The sequence below is a fragment of the Somniosus microcephalus genome, chromosome 12 (genome assembly GCF_052327205.1).
Source record: "Somniosus microcephalus isolate GS21.2 chromosome 12, FLI_Smic_1.0, whole genome shotgun sequence".
NCBI lineage: Eukaryota > Metazoa > Chordata > Chondrichthyes > Squaliformes > Somniosidae > Somniosus > Somniosus microcephalus.
In genome coordinates this window covers 214498085-214518989 of record NC_140998.1, presented here as the reverse complement: position 1 = coordinate 214518989, position 20905 = coordinate 214498085, and the positions used below count along the sequence as shown (strand labels likewise).

Below are 20905 nucleotides of genomic sequence, written 5' to 3'. Positions count from 1 at the left end.
AGATGCACTGCAGCAACTCACCAAGGCTTCTTCGGCAGCACCTCCCAAACCCACGACCTCTACCACCTAGAAGGACAAGGGCAGCATGCGCATGGGAACACCACCACCTCCAAGTTCCCCTCCAAGTCACACACACCATCCTGACTTGGAAATATATCGGCCGTTCCTTCATCGTCGCTGGGTCAAAATCCTGGAACTCCCTCCCTAACAGCACTGTGGGAGCACCTTCACCACACTGACTGCAGCGGTTCAAGGCGACGGCTCACCACCACCTTCTCAAGGGCAATTAGGGATGGGCAATAAATGCCGGCCTTGCCAGCAACGCCCACATCCCAGGAACGAATAAAAAAAATCTTGGCTCGCCGACTCTGGTTGGGTGTCTTCCTGGAGGCTTCATCACGTGAGCTCCCGTCTCCGACCGCCCCGCCCTCACCCTCCCACCATTGGTCGCCCGATACGTCGTTCTCATGAGGCGTTCTACGGCTAGTTTGACAGGCCGGTAATGCGCCAATGCAGCAGCCTCCTGAAAGTCATGGGGCGGTTTGTGGGCGGGATTGCATTTTCGCGAGGTGGGAGCCACGGAGGGATTTGAAAACAAGGACGAGTGTTGTAAAATCGAAGCTCAAGTGTCAGGACAGGACCTTAAATCACGTCATTAACGGGCTCCTGATGACATGAATTACCAGCCCTAAATGGCCGCGGCGAGATTCATTCGCCTGAACGGCATAAACCCAGCAATTTCTTAAAATGCAAAGTTCAACGGGGCGACTCAAGGCGAGATTTAAAAAAAATTATTCATTCACGGGATGTGGGCGTCACTGGCAAGGCCGGCATTTATTGCCCATCCTTAATTGCCCCTTGAGAAGGTGGTGGTGAGCCGCCTTCTTGAACCGCTGCAGTCCGTGTGGTGAAGGTGCTCCCACAGTGCTGTTAGGGAGGGAGTTCCAGGATTTTGACCCGGCGACGATGAAGGAACGGCCGATATATTTCCAAGTCGGGACAGTTGTGTGCGTGACTCGGAGGGGAACTTGGGGATTTGTTCTGTTTTGGCGAGGCTAATGGCGGAGCGGCGCTAATCGCCCAGCAATGTGGGGAGAAGTGGAATGCACGCCGTATCTCCTCCTCGACAACAACTGCCGGGGGATTTTTTAAGTGAGCTGATTAATGGCCGTGAACTCGTCCTTATTTTTCCCCGCAATTTCTGGGCCAATAAAGTGAAGACCTGTTCAGGAGAAAACAAGTGTTTAGCGCAAAGCAGGACCGCACGAAGATTCTTTTAAACTCACCGGCAGACTTTAAGTTGAAACTAAACGATTCGGAGAACCCGTATTCGAGCCGCCATTTTTGATCAATATCTTCCGCTGAAACACTCAGGATGTAAATGGTGTAACAGCCGCTGCTGTTAAAACATGCAGTATACCCCTCTTCGCAATTTAAAATATTGCAAATCACGTGCATCATTCCACATTTAAGGACTGGATTCTGATTCTCAGTCACGCATTCCTTCAATGTTATATTAGCTGGTTTTCCAATACAATCTGAAAGAGATGGAAGAAACAGCTTTAGGCAACATTCCACTTGTTTTAAGAACATAAGAACTAGGAGCAGGAGTCGGCCATTCGGCCCCTCGAGCCTGCTCCACCATTCAATGAGATCACGGCTGATCTTTGACCGCAACTCCACTTTCCTGCCCGACCCCCATATCCCTCGATTCCCCCACAGTCCAAAAATCTATCGATCTCAGCCTGGAATATACTCAACGACTGAGCCTCCACAGCCCTCTGGGGGAGAGAATTCCAAAGATTCACCGCCCTCTGAGTGAAGAAATTCCTCCTCATCTCAGCCCTAAATGGCCGAGCCCTTATCCTGAGACTGTGACCCCTGGTTCTAGACTCTCCAGCCAGGGGGAGACAACCTCTCAGCATCTGCCCTGTCAATCCCCCTCAGAATCTTATGTTTCAATGAGATCACCTCTCATTCTTCTAAACTCCAGAGAGTATAGGTCCAATCTATTCAATCTCTCCTCATAGGACAACCCGCTCATCCCAGGAATCAATCTAACCTTTGTTTGTTGCACCGCCTCTTAAGGCAAGTCTATCCTTCCTTAGGTAATGAGACCCACACTGTGCACAGTACCCCAGGTGTGGGCTCACCAAAGCCCGGTGTGCATTTTTCGCTCCACCCCCACCCCCTGCAATTTGCTCCTCATTTTCTCTCCTGAAGCCATTGACCATCGAGTACTTTGGACACATTGTTGATGCAAGAGCCTGATATCGCAAGCATCGTTGGCTATTCACCCACGTGAGGCATCACACCCAAAGCAATCCTGTCCTCGCATACTTTGTGGGCGAGACCAGAGCTTGGGGCCATCAATAGAAGATAGTCACTAATTATTCCAATAACCCCTCTCTCCCACACTCCTGTATCTGGGGAGGTCCCTCTAACCCCTCTCACTCTCACTCCTGTATCTGGGGAGGTCCCTCTAACCCCTCTCTCCCACACTCCTGTATCTGGGGAGGACCCTCTAACCCCTCTCTCCCACACTCCTGTATCTGGGGAGGTCCCTCTAACCCCTCTCTCCCATACTCCTGTATCTGGGGAGGTCCCTCTAACCCCTCTCTCCCACACTCCTGTATCTGGGGAGGACCCTCTAACCCCTCTCTCACTCCTGTATCTGGGGAGGACCCTCTAACCCCTCTCTCACACACTCCTGTATCTGGGGAGGTCCCTCTAACCCCTCTCTCACACTCTTGTATCTGAGGAGGTCTCTCTAACCACCGCACACACTCCTGTATTTCCCTCTAACCAGGGTGTAGGAAAGATTGAACAGGCTGGGGATCTTTTCTCTAGAGAGGAGAAGGCTGAGGGGTGAACTGATAGAGGTCTTTAAAATTATGAAAGTTGTTCGATAGGGTAGACGTAGAGAAGATGTTTCCACTTGTGGGGGAGACCAGAACTAGGGGCCATCAATATAAGAGAGTCACTAATAAATCCAATAGGGAATTCAGGAGAAACTTCTTTACCCAGAGTGGTGAGAATGTGGAACTCGCTACCACAGGGAGTGGTTGAGGCGAAGAGCAGAGATGCATTTCAGGGGAAACTGGATTAACACACGAGTGAGAAAGGAATAGAAGGATATGGTGAAGGGGTGAGATGAAGAGGGGTGGGAGGAGGCTGGTGTTGACGGGGTGAGATGAAGAGGGGTGGGAGGAGGCTGGTGTTGATGGGGTGAGATGAAGAGGGGTGGGAGGAGGCTGGTGTGGGGCATAAACACCGGCACGGACCAGATGGGCCGAATGGCCTGTTTCTGTGCTACAGGCTCCATCTATGTTGAGATAATATTGCAATACCTGATACACTTGAACGATGTGCCTGTAATGATTCAGACTGTCAGTTAAGAACAAGTGCCCAATTGCTCCTGAACCTTGTGATGATGTCCATTGTGGGGATGTGTTAGTAAAGTCGAGGATGTTTTGCTGGGCCTGATCTTTCTCTTCGATGCCTCTGGCAATGAGCAGTGAATCACTTGACTCATTCTTGTATTTGCTGGAGTTGGTTTGGTCTGGGTAATGCGTCACAGTACAGAGGCCAGGTAATTTTAGACTTGTGATAACAGTAGACATGGATGGTAGATCACTAACCCAGTCCTGTCAGAAAGGGATTAAAAATCTGTTGGAAACCCTGTGATAAATATTCCGTCCATAATTAACATTGCCGGCATTATTACATACCTGCCACTGGGTCCAGCTGGCAAATGTGGATGTGTATGAATATGCTCAGCACAGCAAGTACCTGTAATTAGTAACAAACAATTAATATATCCAGCTTGCAATTGTCGCTGTAAACTGCACTTTGTTCTGTGCCTGTTTCTTTTAGCGCGCAGTCCCTTTAATCACTTGATTCCAATCTGTGGTGGTGGAATGACTGATGAGGTTACAGTTGTTGCTCAGTGGGTTTAGCACCCTCCCTCTCTCGTCTCCGAGTCAGAAGGTCATGGGTTCAACAACCACTCCAGAGACTCGAGCCCCATAGTCCAGGCCGACACTCCCCAGTGTCAGTGCCGAGGGAGCGCCGCGCTGTCGGAGGGGCGGCGCCGAGGGAGCGCCGCGCTGTCGGAGGGGCGGCGCCGCGCTGTCGGAGGTGCCATCTTTCAGATGAGATGTTAAACCGAGGCCCCATCTGCTCTCTTGGGTGGATGTAGAAGATCAGATGGCACTATTTCAAAGTAGAGCAGGGGAGTTCTCCCTTGTGTCCTGGCCCAATATTTATCCCTCAACCAAAATCACTAAAAAACAGATGAAATGGTCATTATCACATTGCTGTTTGTGGGAGCTTGCCGTGTGCAAATTGGCTGCCGCGTTTCCTACATTACAACAGTGACCACACTTCAAAAAGTACATCATTGGGTGTGAGGCACTTTGGGACGTCCTGAGGTGGGGAAAGGCGCTGGAGAAATGCAAGTCTCTCTTTCTCCAATTGATTTAATATGAAATGTCAACAGGGACTGAAAAAAACATGTTAAATTATAATCAGAGATTCTTCTATTGCTATTTTATAGTTCTAGTCTTGTTTTTTGCCACTGATAAATATACAGTAAACTGTCTCAGGATACTGAATGTGATGTGATATTGTGGAGATTAAAATGAATCCTCGCATCCAATGTCAAGTCTGATTTTCACACGGTTACGGTTTCATGAGTTCGGTTTTTGTTCATGTCCAATGATTCAATTGTGAAATCATTATTTCTTATGGGCCGATAAATGTAACAGCGTTCTTAACTAAACTAACCTGGGGAAAATGGAAAGGATCCACTTTAGAGGATTATGCCTTGGTTACCTCTAGACTTGACAATTCCAACACACTCCTGGCTGGCCTCCCACGTTCTACCCTAGAGCCCATCAAAAGCTGCCCCGTGTCCTAACTCGCTCCAAGTCCCGTTCACCTATCACCCCCCTGTTGCTCGCTGACCTACATTGGCTACCACTCCGGCAATGCCTCGATTTTAAAATTCACATCCTTGCTTTTAAATCCCTCCATATGCTCCTCGCCTCCCCTCCCTATCTCTAACCTCCTCCAGCCCCCTGCAACCCTCCCTATCTCTGTAACCTCCTCCAGCCCCCTGCAACCCTCCCTATCTCTGTAACCTCCTCCAGCCCCCTGCAACCCTCCCTATCTCTGTAACCTCCTACAACCCTCCCAGATCTCTGCGCTCCTCCAATTCTGGCCTCTCGCGCATCCCCCGATTTCCATCGCTCCACCGTTGGCGGCCGTGCCTTCAGCCACCTGGGCCCCGAGCTCTGGAATTCCCTCCCTAAACCTCTGCGTCTGCGTCTCTCTCTCTCTCTCTCTCTCTCTCTCCTCCTTTAAGACACTCTTTATAACCGACCTCTTTGACCAAGCTTTTGGTCACCTGCACTAATGTGGCTCGGTGTCAAATTTTGTCTGATTTACGCTCCTGTGAAGCGCCTTGGGACGTCTTACTACGTAAAAGTTGTCAGCCATCAAGGAGTATGGGGCGAGCGGGAATATGGTATTGAGATAGAGGATCAGCCATGACCATATTGAGTGGCGGAGCAGGCTCGAGGGGCCGAAGGGCCGACTCCTGCTCCTATGTTTCTATGAGGATGGAGTGGTAACAGAGCTTGAAGCAGTAGTTATCTAACAAGGGACACCACGTTATTAGAAAGTTTAAGTTAAATCCATTGATTATCCCCTGTGCGTTCAAAGGACAATCAATTGATTGGAATAATGTGTATTTAGAGGGGAGTTCAGAAGATGATCGGGTTTGTGACACATTCGGAGGGTTATTTTGGTGACATTGAGGTCTGGGGCGGTGTTGTTCAATCGGTGAGCCACATCTGGCTAATTGGGAAACCAGATGTGGCTGATTGCATGTCTGATGAGTAAATGAAAATATGAATAAACAAACACCGCGATTGGGCACATGATCTCAATACAGTGTTAGCATGTGTGTGTCAACCTTGGTTATTGATTGGTGGTAGATGTTGAAGTGATCAGACACATGGCTAATTGCCTGTGGTCTGTTTGTACCACACATTCTTACGGGAGAAACCGTCCCTCGCCACAAAGAGCAAGTCAAAACCTTTTCTCTCTTGGCAGTCAATTAGAAAATGTTTTTAAATCACCGCAACTGAGATACTTAATTATCACAATATAAAACAGCACCACGCCAAATTCACCCAGGTCATTTTTTTATTTGTTTTGTGGAATCTGGGTGTCGCTGGCAAGGCCAGCATTTATTGCCCATCCCTAGTTGCCCTTGAGAAGGTGGTGGTGAGCCGCCTTCTTGAACCGCTGCAGTCCGTGTGGTGAAGGTGCTCCCACAGTGCTGTTAGGGAGGGAGTTCCAGGATTTTGACCCAGCGACGATGAAGGAACGGCCGATATATTTCCAAGTCAGGATGGTGTGTGAATTGGAGGAGAACTTGGAGGTGGTGGTGTTCCCATGCACCTGCTGCCCTTGTCCTTCTAGGTGGAAGAGGTGGCGGGTTTGGGAGGTGCTGCCGAAGAAGCCTTGGCGAGTTGCTGCAGTGCATCTTGTAGATGGTGCACACTGCAGCCACGGTGTGCCGGTGGTGGAGGGAGTGAATGTTTAAGGTGGTGGATGGGGTGCCAATCAAGCGGGCTGCTTTGTCCTGGATGGTGTCGAGCGTCTCGAGTGTTGTTGGAGCTGCACTCATCCAGCAAGTGCAGAGTATTCCATCACACTCCTGACTTGTGCCTTGTAGATGGTGGAAAGGCTTTGGGGGAGTCAGGAGGTGAGACACTCGCTGCAGAATACCCAGCCTCTGACCTGCTCTTGTTGCCACAGTATTTATGTGGCTGGTCCAGTTCAGTTTCTGGTCAATGGTGACCCCCAGGATGTTGATGGTGGGGGATTCGGCGATGGTAATGCCATTGAATGTCAAGGGGTGGTGGTTAGACTCTCGCTTGTTGGAGATAGTCATTGCCTGGCACTTCTGTGGCGCCAATGTTACCTGCCACTTATCAGCCCAAGCCTGAACGTCGTCCAGGTCTTAATGAAGCAGTCCATGCCCGCATGCAATATCTGAGGAGTTGTGAATGGCGCTGAACACTGTACAGTCATCAGCGAACATCCCCATTTCTGACCTTATGTTTGGGGGGGGGGGGGGGGGGGGGGGGGGGGGGGGAGGTCATTGATGAAGCAGCTGAAGATGGTTGGGCCGGATATTGCGCTGAGGAACTCCTGCAGCGATGTCCTGGGGCTGTGATGATTGACCTTCAATCACCACAACCATCTTCCTTTGTGCTAGGTATGACTCTAGCCAGTGGAGTGTTTTCTCCCCTGATTCCCATTGACTTCATGTTACTGCAGCCTCTGCTATCAATAGACCCATTGTCTAACCAGGGCAGGAATGGAGAGGAGCGACTGCAGTTGGACTAGAATTGATTTTGAAAACTAGAAAAACCGTTTCTTTTCCAATTGAATGAGCACCACAGACAACCAATGCCCGAACAATATTACCAGAAGATTGTATGGCTTCTGGCTAAGAAAAAGAGAGGTGTATTCTGGACTGCAGTATCTAGTTTCCAAATTAAAAAAAAATTTCGTTCATGGGATGTGGGCGTCACTGGCAAGGCCGGCATTTATTGGCCATCCCTAATTGCCCTTGAGAAGGTGGTGGTGTGCCGCCTTCTTGAACCGCTGCAGTCCGTGTGGTGAAGGTGCTCCCACAGTGCTGTTAGGGAGGGAATGCCAGGATTTTGACCCAGCGACGATGAAGGAACGGCCGATATATCTCCAAGTTAGGATGGTGTGTGTGACTTGGAGGTGGTGGTGTTCATTCTTGTACAAATCTTGATTTTACAGATATATAATTTTACCAGCCCTGGGGAGGAGTGACTGCCAGGAAAATGGCAGCATCTGGGGCGGGTACCCATCACATCACATCCCCAACCCACCTCCGTGCCATCTTTCCAGGAGGCGGGTACCCGACCCATGCTGGGAGCCGCCTCCTCGAGGCAGGAAGTGGATTAGTGCCAATTAACTGCCTGTTAACAAGCAGTTTCTTGGATAATCCCTATTTTGAGCCCTAAAGTGCGGGCTTCCCGACGGCTCCGAACCTCGCCAGGGTCAGCGAGGCGAGCAGTGGGGCTGCGGGGGTTGGAGGGGCCGAGATGTCTGGTGAGCAGGTGAGTGATGAGTGCATGTGTGCAGAGGTAAGTGTGTGAGGTGAGGCTTAAGTGTATTAAAAGCTTTACTTACCTTTGCTTCTTCCTCCAGACCCTGCAGGTCTCGGGAGTTCCTCATCTCACTGGCAGAGAAAGCAGAATGGCCACTGCATTCTCAAATGCATCAGCCTTCTGCTGTCTGCTCAGGAGATCTCTCCAAGTGAGCCTGTGTCCCAGGTCACAACTTAGAAGACAGAGGGCTGGATTTTCCAAGCCCTGAGTGTTGTATCCATGTGATAATGGAGACACGGAATGCAGGAGTTGGTTTAACAGGTGTTTATTGAACAAAGTCTGGAGGTGACCTAAAGATACAAGACGCTATACAGGCTTATATACCCGAGTGGTCACTACCGGTATTACAATACACAGGGGCTCTTAAAAAAGGTACATACACTACACGGAGGAGGCGGGCCTGCTGGTAAAGTAGCAGAATGTGGGGGCAGATGGCAAACCCGCCCCCATCCCACCTCCATGCCCTTTTGCCAGGAGGTGGGAAGATGTGCAGCTTCGGGTCCTGTCTCCTGGAGGAGGGAAAGGCTTTTAATCCTTTTAACTGCCTGTTAACATGCAGAAAAAAGGGATTAGTGCCATTTTACCTTCACAGGTGAAGGCTTCCCGACCTCAGAGAACCCCGCCGGGTTGGAGGAGACGTGAAGGAGGTCTGCGGTGGTCGGAGGCACCTGGAAGTAAGATGTAGAGGTTGAGTGATGGCTGCAAGTGTGGAGTGGTAAGTATGCAAGGTGAGTGATAAGTGTAAAAAAGTGTTCACTTACCTTGTTTTCTTCCTACAGCCTTCATCCACCCTGGATCGGGAGACCCGACATCCTCGTCATCAATTTCACAGACTGGTTGTTGGATCCTCCCACCCAACAGCCATCTGATATCGACAAAGTTGAAAGGTTTGATGAGTCCTGAACACAAGGTCTCATCAAACTACAGAGAATGTTAGTGTTTGACAGCTTCACAGAGCTCTCAAATGACGACATGTCATCTGTCAACATAGAAACATAGAAGATAGGAGCAGGAGTGGGCCATTCAGCCCCTCAAGCCCACGCCACCATTCAATGAGATCATGGCTGATCATCTAAATTCAGTACCCTGTCCCTGCCTTCTCCCCATATCCCTTGATCCCTTTAGCCTTAAGAAATATATCCAACTCCTTCTTGAATATATTTAATGAATTGGCCTCCACTGCCTTCTATGGTAGAGAATTCCACAGGCTCGCCACTCTCTGGGTGAAGAAGTTCCTCCTCATCTCTGTCCTAAATGGCCTACCCCTTTCCTTAGACTGTGACCCCTGGTTCTGGACTCCCCGGCCATCAGAAACATCCTTCCTGCATCTAGTCTATCTAGTCCTGTTAGAATTTTAAAAGTTTCAATGAGATCCCCTCATTCTTCTAAACTCCAGTGAGTATAAGCCCAATCGACCCAATCTCTCCTCATACGTCATTCCTGCCATCCCAGGTATCAATCTGGTGAATCTTTGCTGCACTCCTTCCATGGCAAGAACGTCCTTCCTCAGATAAGGCGACCAAAACTGCACACAATACTCAAGATGTGGTCTCACCAAGGCCCTGTACCACTGCAGCAAGACATCCTTGTTCCTGTACTCGAACCCTCTCGCTACGAAGGCCAACATAGCATTTGCCTTCTTAACCGCCTGCTGAACCGACATGCTTACCTTCAGCGACTGGTGCACAAGGACGCCCAGGTCTCGTTGCACTTCCCCTTCTCCCAATCTATTGCCGTTCACTCACATCACCAGTAATTGGCCTGCTAAACCTGCTGGGCGGGCTGAACAAGGTCAATCAAGGGAAAATAGCATGGGTTGGCCAGAAGTCGATGGAGGCGGGACTGAAACCCGACAAGTGGGAGTCCCGCCTCCAAAACCTCCCCATTGAGAAAATCCAGCCCCATGACTTGCATTTTAATGCACATTTTGGGCCATCTTTTATTCTTGGTTCCCAGACACAACTGACGGGGAATAAAGTGGAAATCTAAAGGAGCAGAACTGGATTACACAGGGACATTAATATTTAACGGATGGTTTAAACAGAACAGAACTATCGAATAATTAGCAACATAAAACACTTTGATGTTCACTTGTCCTGATGTTTTCAGCGACAGTCAAAGCTTTGTATTGAAGCAATTCTAGTGGCGAGATGTGATGGGCCAATTTCCCATCTACAATTTCAGTTTACACTTTAATTAGGCGCAAATCTTCTTCGCACTTTTTGTTAAAAATGCAGAAAAGCCTACTGCCCACCAGCCTGTTCCTGGTGGCTTGTACTGTACTCCTCAGATCATAAATCACAGCAGAAACCGCCCAGATTGTGTCTGAAATCCGCTCTCCGAAAACCTTGTGAGTTTTTTAAACTCCCCTATCAATACATGTGATGCAATAAATTCATATCCTCCGAAAGAGCGGGGTTTAAAACAAATCCGGTTAAAGAAGTTCAACTAGCGACCCTTTCCAGAAACTAAACTAATCCATCCATTCACTTTCAAGCAGTTCCTTTTGAACAGAGGACGGGTTAGCTCGCGGTGTTTGACGAGGTGGAGAAAGAAAGAGAAAGAGAAAGAGAAAGAAAGAAAGAGAGAGAGAGAGAGAGTGTACTTCATGGCAAAGAGTGTCTGCATCTGAATTTACTGCACATTCCCCTCCTGAAGATGACTTGTCTAAAATGTACAGGACCCCCACCCAAAGGTGAGCCAGCCGATTCCCCATCCTTACTCGCCTATTCCCCACAAACTGCAAATATTCATAACTCACCCAGAACATTGGCCCGGGACAGTCGAGTCTCAAGGTGTCTCTTGTGGACTGGGACACATGCAAGGCTCGATATGGCAATTGAAAGAACCCAACAGTCACATGACTTAAATCATCTCACCTCATATCCCGGAAAGGTGAGGTCCAATCAGACTGCTTTCCCTTCAATTAACATTTCCTCTACACAAAACCATGGCAACTGCAACATTTGGAGGAACAGAATTCAAAAGCTGAGAGGTGAAGTTAGGAAACACTTCTACACACAAAGGGTGGTAGAAGGTTGGAACTCTCTTCCACAAACGGCAATTGATGCTGGGTCAATAGTTAATTTTAAATCGGAGATTGATCGATTTTTTTTATCAAAGGTATTAAGGGATATGGGCCAAAGGCGGGTGGATGGAGTTAGATCACAGATCAGCCATGATCTCATTGAATTGCGGAACAGGCTCGAGGGGCTGAATGGCCTCCTCCTGTTCCTATTTTCCTGGACCACATTTGGAATATTGTGTTTTCTCTGGGAATGCCGTTACAGGAAGGATATGAGAGCCTTGGAGAGGGAACCGTGAAGGTTCCCTAGAATGATACCAGGAATGAAAAGTTGTAATGATAAACGAAGGCTCAGAATGGGACTTCTTGATATCGAATTACATCGAGTGTGCAGCACAGACACAGGCCATTTATAGGGGAGGTTTCATGTCCTTATAGGGAGTTTAAAAAGATCACAGGGTTTTGTGAGGGCGGATTTCCGACACAATCTGGGCGGTTTCTGCTGTGATTTATGATCTGATGAGTACAGTACAAGCCGCCAGGAACAGGCTGGTTGGCAATTGGTTTATCTGCATTTTTAAAAAAGTGCGAAGAAGATTTGCGCCCAATTAAAGTGTAAACTGAAATTGTAGATGGGAAATTGGCCCATCACATCTCGCCACTAGAATTGCTTCAATACAAAGCTTTGACTGTCGCTGAAAACATCAGGACAAGTGAACATCAAAGTGTTTTATGTTGCTAATTATTCGATAGTTCTGCTTTGTTTAAACCTGTATTTCCCACAAGGGGATGAATATATTGTAAATTGACTGATGATATTGAATGTGATGTGTTTGTGAGGATTAAAATGAATCTTTTAGAGATTGCAAGAGTCACTGATGATTCCCTCCCTGACGCTGCTCCTGTGAGTCGATTTGTTTGTGAAATGTCGAGTTTTTCAATTGTTCAATCGTTATTTTTAATCGGCCGATATTTATTTTTCTGAAATCTTCTAACGTGGTGAAGGTGGAAATAATCCACATTGGCGGGTGCAGTGGGAACAGGAGCTGTCATTACTGGTTTTCTAACAAGTGAGGGCAAATTATAACACAGGTTAGGGTTAAAGCCATTGCTCACACCCTGTGTATTGGATTGGTGAACAATTACTTGCACTGTGTGGGTCTAAGATGGTGATGTTTCCTGAGAGTCGTGTCTGACACACTCGGAGGAATTTCTCTTCTCATTGAGATCCGTTTCTCAAACAACAAGATCAGGTTTTGTTTTAACTATTAGGGACAAAGCTATGTGCTGACTTGAACTGCGAGCAGGAATTGTGGTGATATTTCCAAAATATTATCGGGAGGGATGTGTCAATAAAATTGGGTCAGTGAAACTGGCCCCTGTGTTTCCCTTGTGTCTTCTGTTGGTAAACCCTTCGATTGAAGGAGAGTTTATATTTACAAGCGAGTGACTGTTAAAATCTGTTCATGAGACAGGGACTGATCTGATCTGCACTCTGCAACACTGAACATCCTGATTTTACAGACACATTTTGTGCAGATTGAAAAGTCCATTTGCTTATTTCCCAATTCACAGATGTAGGTTTCACTCTGGAACACGTGTAGGTGTGAATTTCAGTGCAGGAAGCGCACAGACCATAATAATCCGTTAGATATTAATGTCCCTGTGTAATCCAGTTCTGCTCCTTTAGATTTCCACTTTATTCCCCGTCAGTTGTGTCTGAGAACCAGGAACAAAAGATGGCCCAACATTTGCATTAAAATCCGAATCACCCAGTTTGGGGATTTATCACCAGTGAGATTATCCGCCTGACCCTCTCCGTATTCCACATTTAAAATTAAATGTTCAGTCCTAAAACCGAGAGGCTTTCCGCCTGTTCTAGGAGTGAATTGAACGAATGAAAAATGTTGAATTTGGCAACAATGTTTGATGGTAAATGATGATTTAGCAATCAAGGGATAGGTTGGGAAATGTAGACCTGTGATTGGAGAAGTCCATTCACTCGGACAGTGAATCTGGTTGAGAGGATAGTCAGATTGGAAAGGGAGGGGGTAAATCCAGTTGTCCTGGTCCATGTTGGAACGAGCGCGACATATGTAGGAACAGGGAGGAGGTCCTGCTGACAGAGTATCAGGAGCTGGGATCTAAATTAAAAAGCAGGACCTCCAGGGTAACAATCTCTGGATTATTGCCTGGGCCAGGTGCAAGTTGTCACAGAAGCAGAGAGATCAGGAGAATTAACAGGTGACTAAAGGGCTGGTGTTGGAAAGAGGGGTTCCTTTTCATGGGACACTGGCACCAGTCCTGGGGCAGGAAGGAGCTGGTACCGATGGGACAGGGGCTCCACCTGAACCGGGATGGAACCCGTGTCCCAGCACTTCCTGCACTGAAATTCACACCTCGACCTGTTCCAGAGTGAAACCTACATCTGTGAATTGGAAAATAGGCACATGGACTATTGAATCAGCACAAAATGTGTCTGTAAAATCAGGATGTTCAGTGTTGCAGAGTGCAGATCAGATCACCCCCTGTCTCATGAACAGATTTTAACCCAGTCACTCGCTTGTAAACATAAACTCTCCTTCAATCGAAATGTTTATCAACAGAAGACACACGGGAAACACAGGGGCCAGTTTCACTGACCCAATTTTATTGACACATCCCTCCCGATATTTTGGAAATGTCACCCCAATTCCTGCTCGCAGTTCAAGTCAGCACATAGCTCCCTCAGTACTGTGTGGGTGTCAGATGGTGATGTTTCCTGAGAGTCGTGTCCGACACACGCGGAGGAATTTCTCTTCTCATTGAGATCCGTTTCTCAAACAAGATCAGGTTTTGTTTTAACTCTATCAGGGGCAAAGCTATGTGCTGACTTAAACTGCGAGCAGGAATTGTGGTGATATTTCCAAAATATTATCGGGAGGGATGTGTCAATAAAATTGGGTCAGTGCGGCGCTCCCTCAATACTGCCCCTCCGACAGTGCGGCGCTCCCTCAGTACTGCCCCTCCGACAGTGCGGCGCTCCCTCAGTACTGCCCCTCCGACAGTGCGGCGCTCCCTCAGTACCGCCCCTCCGACAGTGCGGCGCTCCCTCAGTACTGCCCGTCCGAAAGTGCGGCACTCCGTCAGGGACGTTTTACTACGTTAGAGGCGTTGTATAAAAGCAAGTTGTTGAATTATGTTTTTAAAATGGCAAATCGCACCTGCTTTGAAAACAAATGAGAAACTCGGACTCGTTCAAAACGAATTACAATTGATTTTATTACATTTAAAATTAATTTCATTATGCAATTTAATTATAAACTTTAAACTTCTGTTCCTGGACCTTGAAAATTGGGCTCGTTGGATAAGGGCGAGTCTGTGCGTCTATTGTTGTTGTATATTTCCACGTGGTTGGACAGAAGTGTCTACAGCCTGGAATATAAAGAGAGAATTACAGAATATTTACAGCACAGAAAGAGGCCATTTGGCCCATCTGCTCCGTGTCGGAGTTTATGCTCCACACGAGCCTCCTCCCGCCCCTCTTCATCTCACCCCATCAACACCAGCCTCCTCCCACCACTCTTCATCTCACCCCGTCAACACCAGCCTTCTCCCACCCCTCTTCATCTCACCCCATCAACACCAGCCTCCTCCCACCCCTCTTCATCTCACCCCATCAACACCAGCCGCCTCCCACCCCTCTTCATCTCACCCCATCAACACCCGCCTCCTCCCACCCATCTTCATCTCACCCCCTCAACACCAGCCTCCTCCCACCCCTCTTCATCTCACCCCATCAACACCCGCCTCCTCCCACCCATCTTCATCTCACCCCATCAACACCCGCCTCCTCCCACCCCTCTTCATCTCACCCCATCAACACCAGCCTCCCCCCACCCCTCTTCATCTCACCCCATCAACACCAGCCTCCTCCCACCCCTTTTCATCTCACCCAGTCAACACCAGCCTCCTCCCACCCCTCTTCATCTCACCCCGTCAACACAAGCCTCCTCCCACCCCTCTTCATCTCACCCCATCAACACCAGCCTTCTCCCACCCCTCTTCATCTCACCCCGTCAACACCAGCCTCCTCCCACCCCTCTTCATCTCACCCCATCAACACCAGCCTCCTCCCACCCCTCTTCATCTCACCCCATCAACACCAGCCTCCTCCCACCCCTCTTCATCTCACCCTGTCAACACCAGCCTCCTCCCACCCCTCTTCATCTCACCCCATCACCATATCCTTCTATTCCTTTCTCCCTCGTGTGTTTATCCAGCTTCCCCTGAAATGCATCTCTGCTCTTCGCCTCAACCACTCCCTGTGGTAGCGAGTTCCCCATTCTCACCACTCTCTGGGTAAAGAAGTTTCTCCTGAATTCCCTATTCGATTTATTAGTGACTATCGTATATTGATGGCCCCCAGTTCTGGTCTCCCCCACAAGTGGAAACATCTTCTCTACGTTTACCCTATCGAACCCTTCATAATTTTAAAGACCTCTATCGGGTCACCCCTCAGCCTTCTCTTTTCTAGAGAAAAGAGCCCCAGCCTGTTCAGTCTTTCCTACACCCTGGTTAGAGGGAGATACAGGAGTGTGTGCGGTGGTTAGAGGGACCTCCCCAGATACAGGAGTGTGTGAGGGGGTTAGAGAGACCTCCCCAGATACAGGAGTGTGAGAGAGAGAGGTTAGAGAGACCTCCCCAGATATAGGAGTGAGAGATTTTCAAATCAGTAATTGAACCAATTGCACTCTATGGCAGTGAGGTGTGGGGACCGCTAACACAACAAGAATTTGCAAAATGGGACAAACACCCAATCGAGATCCTACATGCAGAATTCTGTAAAAGTATCCTCCGGACTCAAAGGAAAACCGTAAACAATGCATGCAGGGCAGAACTAGGCCAATATCCATTAATAATCACTCTCCAAAAAAGAGCCACCAAATTTTGGAAACACCTAGAAATGAGCAACCTCCAATGCTATCATTACGAAGCCCTGAAATGCCAAGAGAGGACCATAAAGAAGAATACCCTCAGTCAACTAGTCCTGGGACTCAGTGAAGTAACTACTAACACTACTAACAATAACCAGCCCCAGGACAGTGACAGCGTAACACAAAGAATTCGACCCAACGCAATCGTCGCTAAGCAAAAGGAAAAATACCTGTCATATTGGGCAGAAACAACAAAAACCCAAAGCAAACTCAATTGCTACTTGGCCCTAAACAGACAATACAACATGGCTGATTACCTGACCATGGTAAAGGATAGCAAACTGAGAAAAACCTTGACAATGTACAGACTTAGTGAACATAGCCTGGCGATCGAAAAAGGTAGACACAGGCTGTAATGAAATCTGTGTCTTGCCTGTATTCGTTTTGCACTCATGTATATTACCCTCCCCCACACTGTGTATAGTTTCACTTCCTCTTTCCTGACTAACCTGGAAGGTTCCAGGTCTTGGCTCTTGGCTCTGCCCCTGACTTCTCTTACATAAAGATCTCAGGATCTGTATGACTCATTCCTGTGAGCCAGTCGGTGTGTTGAGATGTTAGCTCTGATCTTAGTGATTAAAAGCGAACTTGTTAAAGTCTATAACTTCTAGTTTTGTGGTTATTGAAGGCACATCAATTTTAATCACTAAAGAATACTAGGATGGATCAACTCCTAAAACCAGAGCGTCTGGACTTGGATCCACATTCTGCTGAAGCAACAAATCAATTTGGACACTGGCTCAAATGCTTCGAACTCTTCGCGAGTCCCTCATCCGCTAGCGAGGTAGATGAACTGAGTCTACTGACTACTCGCATTAGTCATCGGATTTATTCGTTCATCCGGGATGCCACCTCTTACACGGAGGCCATCACTATCCTGAAGGCCCAATACCAGAGGCCAGTAAATGAAGTGTACGCCAGACATCTGCTGGCTACACGCAGGCAGCAACCTGAGGAATCAATGGATGATTTCTTACAGGGCCTAAAGGACTTGGTCCGGGACTGTAACTGCAAGGCCGTGACGGCCAATGTGTACTCTGACGAATTGGTCCGCGATTCCTTCATCACGGGCCTCAAATCGAATTATATCTGACAGAGACTGCTGGAGAAGGAGGTCCTGGACTTAAAAAAGACAGTGGCCGCTGCGCGATCACTGGACGTGGCCCAGAAAAACTCTGGCCTAGAAATTGAGTTGCCTTAGCGCCGCTTTTGCGGCGCTAGAGGGCCTAGCGCTGCAATTGGCGCCGGCGCCGAAATTGCCTGGGGCCCTTCCGCCGCGCTAGACCGGTAGCGCTGCGCCGGCACCGATGACGTCATCGGTGTGCGCAGCGTCCCGGTTGCCATGGCGACGGGCCCCAGCGCCGAAATTCAGTTGCGGCCGCCTCGCCCGTGGCAGCCGCAACTAAGATTCTGGCAACAGAGTCTTACCTGACTTTGCGCCGGCGCATTAAAGGCCCCGCGGCGGCCGGCCGCTTTCCCGCCGGCCGCCTGGCCGCAGCTCCCTCCCCGGACTTCCCCCCCCCACCCCCCGGAACAGAAGCAAGCCCGGCACTTGTCCGAGGTGCCGGGCTCATTTTTAAAAAGATTATCGCGGGCCGCGGCCGGGTGCAGGCAGCTCCTCCTTAAGGGAAGGAGGAGGCCTGCACTTCCCGAACCTGCCGCACCGCAGCGGGCACCGCAGCGCCGGAATAGCGCCGAAATTCAGCGCATAGCGCCAGTTTTCAGGCGCAAACAGCTTTCAGCAGCGCCGGCAGCCGTTTGGGCGCAGAACCAGTGAATTTTTGGCCCGCCCAGCGCGACTTAGCTCCGGCACTAACTTCCGGCGCTAAAGCCGTCGCTGCGCCAAAACCCAATTTCTAGGCCTCTGACTCTTATTCTTCCGGCCATGCGGTCCTCACCGCCTCATGCGCGCCGCCATCTTGGAATCAGCCATCTTCCCCATCCAGGCCTCAGACCAGCTCTTGAGGCCCGAAATGCTACTTCTGCGGCCAGGCCAAGCACCCCAGACAACGATGCCCAGCGAAGGACGCTACATGCTTCAAATGTAAGAAAAAGGGGCATTTTAGCAAAGTCTGCAGGGGGAATCCGATTTCCAACTCCGTCACCGCCTCGTGTGTGCCGTGCGGGCCGCCATCTTGGGATCCGCCATCTTTTCCCGACTCAACGGCCGCCCAGGGCCCAACAGTGGCTTCGATCACGGTGGATCAATCCAGGCCACACCCGTTGACAAAATCCATGATGGACATACAGGTAAACGGGAATTTAACGAAATGTTTAATTGACTGTGGGAGTACCGAGAGTTTTATCCACCCTAGCCTGGTACGGCGGCACTCATTAACGGTAACCCCTACACGGAGCAGAATTGCTATGGCTGCTAAGCCCCACACTTCGGACATTTTGGGCTACTGTGTGGTAACACTGACTGTAGAAGGCACGGACTACAAGGATTTTAAACTCCTCGTGATGCCAGAACTCTGTGTTAATGTAATCTTGGGCCTGGACTTCCAGTGCCACCACGAAAGTGTCACGCTAGCATATGGCGGGTCCCAGCCGCCACTCACAGTCTGTGGCCTATCAACCTTAAAAATCAGCCCGCCCTCTTTATTCGCTAATCTCGCTCCGAACTGTAGGCCCATAGCGACCAAAAGTAGACGGTACAGTCTGGAAGACAGACACTTTATCAAGGCAGAAGTGGACAGACTCCTGCGGAAAGGCATTATTGAATGCAGTACCAGTCCGTGGCGTGCCCAAGTAGTCATAGTTAAAAATAGCAAAAAGAAACGGATGGTAATTGACTACAGCCAGACTGTTAATATTTATACCCAGCTGGACGCCTACCCTTTACCCCGCATATCAGAAATGGTCAACCAGATTGCGCAATACCGAGTCTTCTTGACTATCGACCTCAAATCCGCGTATCACCAGCTCCCCATTAGAACGGAGGACCGCCCATACACCGCCTTGGAGGCAAACGGACGTCTCTACCATTTTCTCAGAGTGCCCTTCGGGGTAACAAATGGGGTCTCGGTCTTCCAACGTGAGATGGACCGCATGGTTGATGAGAATAAACTACAAGCTACCTACCCCTATCTGGACAATGTCACTATCTGCGGGCACAACCAGCAAGACCACGATCTAAATCTTGCGAGATTTTTAAAAACTGCCCTAAAGCTGAATCTAACCTACAACGAAGACAAATGTGTCTTCAACACAACCCGTCTCTGTATCCTCGGCTGTGTGGTGGAAGATGGGGTAATTGGACCGGACCCTGACCGATTACGCCCCCTAAAGGAACTGCCCCTGCCGCACAATCCCAAAGCTTTAAAAAGGTGCCTGGGATTTTTTTCGTATTATGCCCAATGGGTGCCCAATTACTCTGATAAGGCCCGACCCCTCATTAAATCGACGTCCTTCCCACTATCAGCTGAAGCTCGGGAGGCTTTCACCAGTATTAAACAGGACATTGAAAGGGCTGCAGTGTGTGCAGTGGAAGAATGCATTCCCTTTCAAGTCGAAAGCGATGCGTCAGACTTTGCCTTAGCTGCGACCCTCAATCAGGCTGGGAGACCTGTGGCCTTCTTCTCCCGAACCCTTCAGGGACCTGAAATCAGGCACTATTCTGTCGAGAAGGAGGCACAGGCTATAGCGGAGGCAGTGCGGCACTGGAGACACTACCTAGCCGGCAAACGTTTCACCCTGCTCACCGACCAGCGGTCGGTGGCTTTCATGTTTAATAACAAACAAAGGGGGAAAATCAAGAATGACAAAATACTCAGGTGGAGGATCGAACTATCCACGTTCGACTATGATATTATGTACAGGCCGGGAGCCCTTAATGAACCCCCAGACGCCCTATCGCGGGGAATGTGTGCCAGCATTCATACGGACAAATTACAGGGTCTCCACAATGACAAGACGGAGGGTCAGAGGGATCTGGGTGTGCAGGTACACAGATCCCTGAAGGCGGCGGAACAGGTGGATAAGGTGGTAAAAAAGGCATATGGGATACTTGCCTTCATTTGCCGAGGCATAGAATATAAGAGCAAGGAGGTTATGATGGAGCTGTATAAAACACTGGTTAGGCCACAGCTGGAATACTGTGTGCAGTTCTGGTCGCCACACTACAGGAAAGATGTGATCGCGTTAGAGAGGGTGCAGAGGAGGTTCACCAGGATGTTACCAGGGCTGGAGCGCTTCAGCTATGAAGAGAGACTGGGCAGATTGGGTTTGTTTTCCTTGGAGCAGAGGAGGCTGAGGGGGGACATGATTGAGGTATACAAAATTGTGAGGGGCATAGATAGGATGGATGCTGAGGAGCTTTTCCCCTTAGTAGAGGGGTCAATAACTAGGGGGCATAGATTCAAGGTAAAGGGCGGGAGGTTTAGAGGGGATTTGAGAAAGAACTTTTTCACCCAGAGGGTGGTTGGAGTATGGAACTCACTGCCTGAAAGGGTTGTGGAGGCAGAAACCCTCACAACATTTAAGAAGCATTTGGATGAGCATTTGAAATGCCATAGCATACAAGGCTACGGGCCAAATGCTGGAATATGGGATTAGATTAGACAGGGCTTGATGGCCGGCATGGACACGATGGGCCGAAGGGCCTCTATCCGTGCTGTATTACTCTATGACTCTATGACCTCTGTCACCCAGGGGTCACCCGACTATACCATTTTATA

The 20905-nt window shown here is 49.1% G+C and overlaps 1 protein-coding gene across 2 annotated transcripts in view; it reads right to left on the bottom strand.

The window, feature by feature from the left end:
- Nucleotides 1-20905, bottom strand: part of LOC147110081 (uncharacterized) — a 67756-nt gene that overhangs the window by 11674 nt on the left and 35177 nt on the right. Inside the window, exons 1-3 of one of the 2 annotated variants that reach the window (XM_086004029.1) lie at nucleotides 10987-11081; nucleotides 3732-3792; nucleotides 1287-1538 (exon numbers count right to left, since the gene is read on the bottom strand). In XM_086004029.1, coding sequence (XP_085860155.1) covers nucleotides 1287-1538; nucleotides 3732-3792; nucleotides 10987-10995 — 322 coding nt within the window. In that variant the 5' untranslated portion in view covers nucleotides 10996-11081. Of the gene's footprint in view, nucleotides 1-1286; nucleotides 1539-3731; nucleotides 3793-10986; nucleotides 11082-20905 lie in introns of those variants that run through there. The other variant, XM_086004028.1, reaches the window with a different exon arrangement.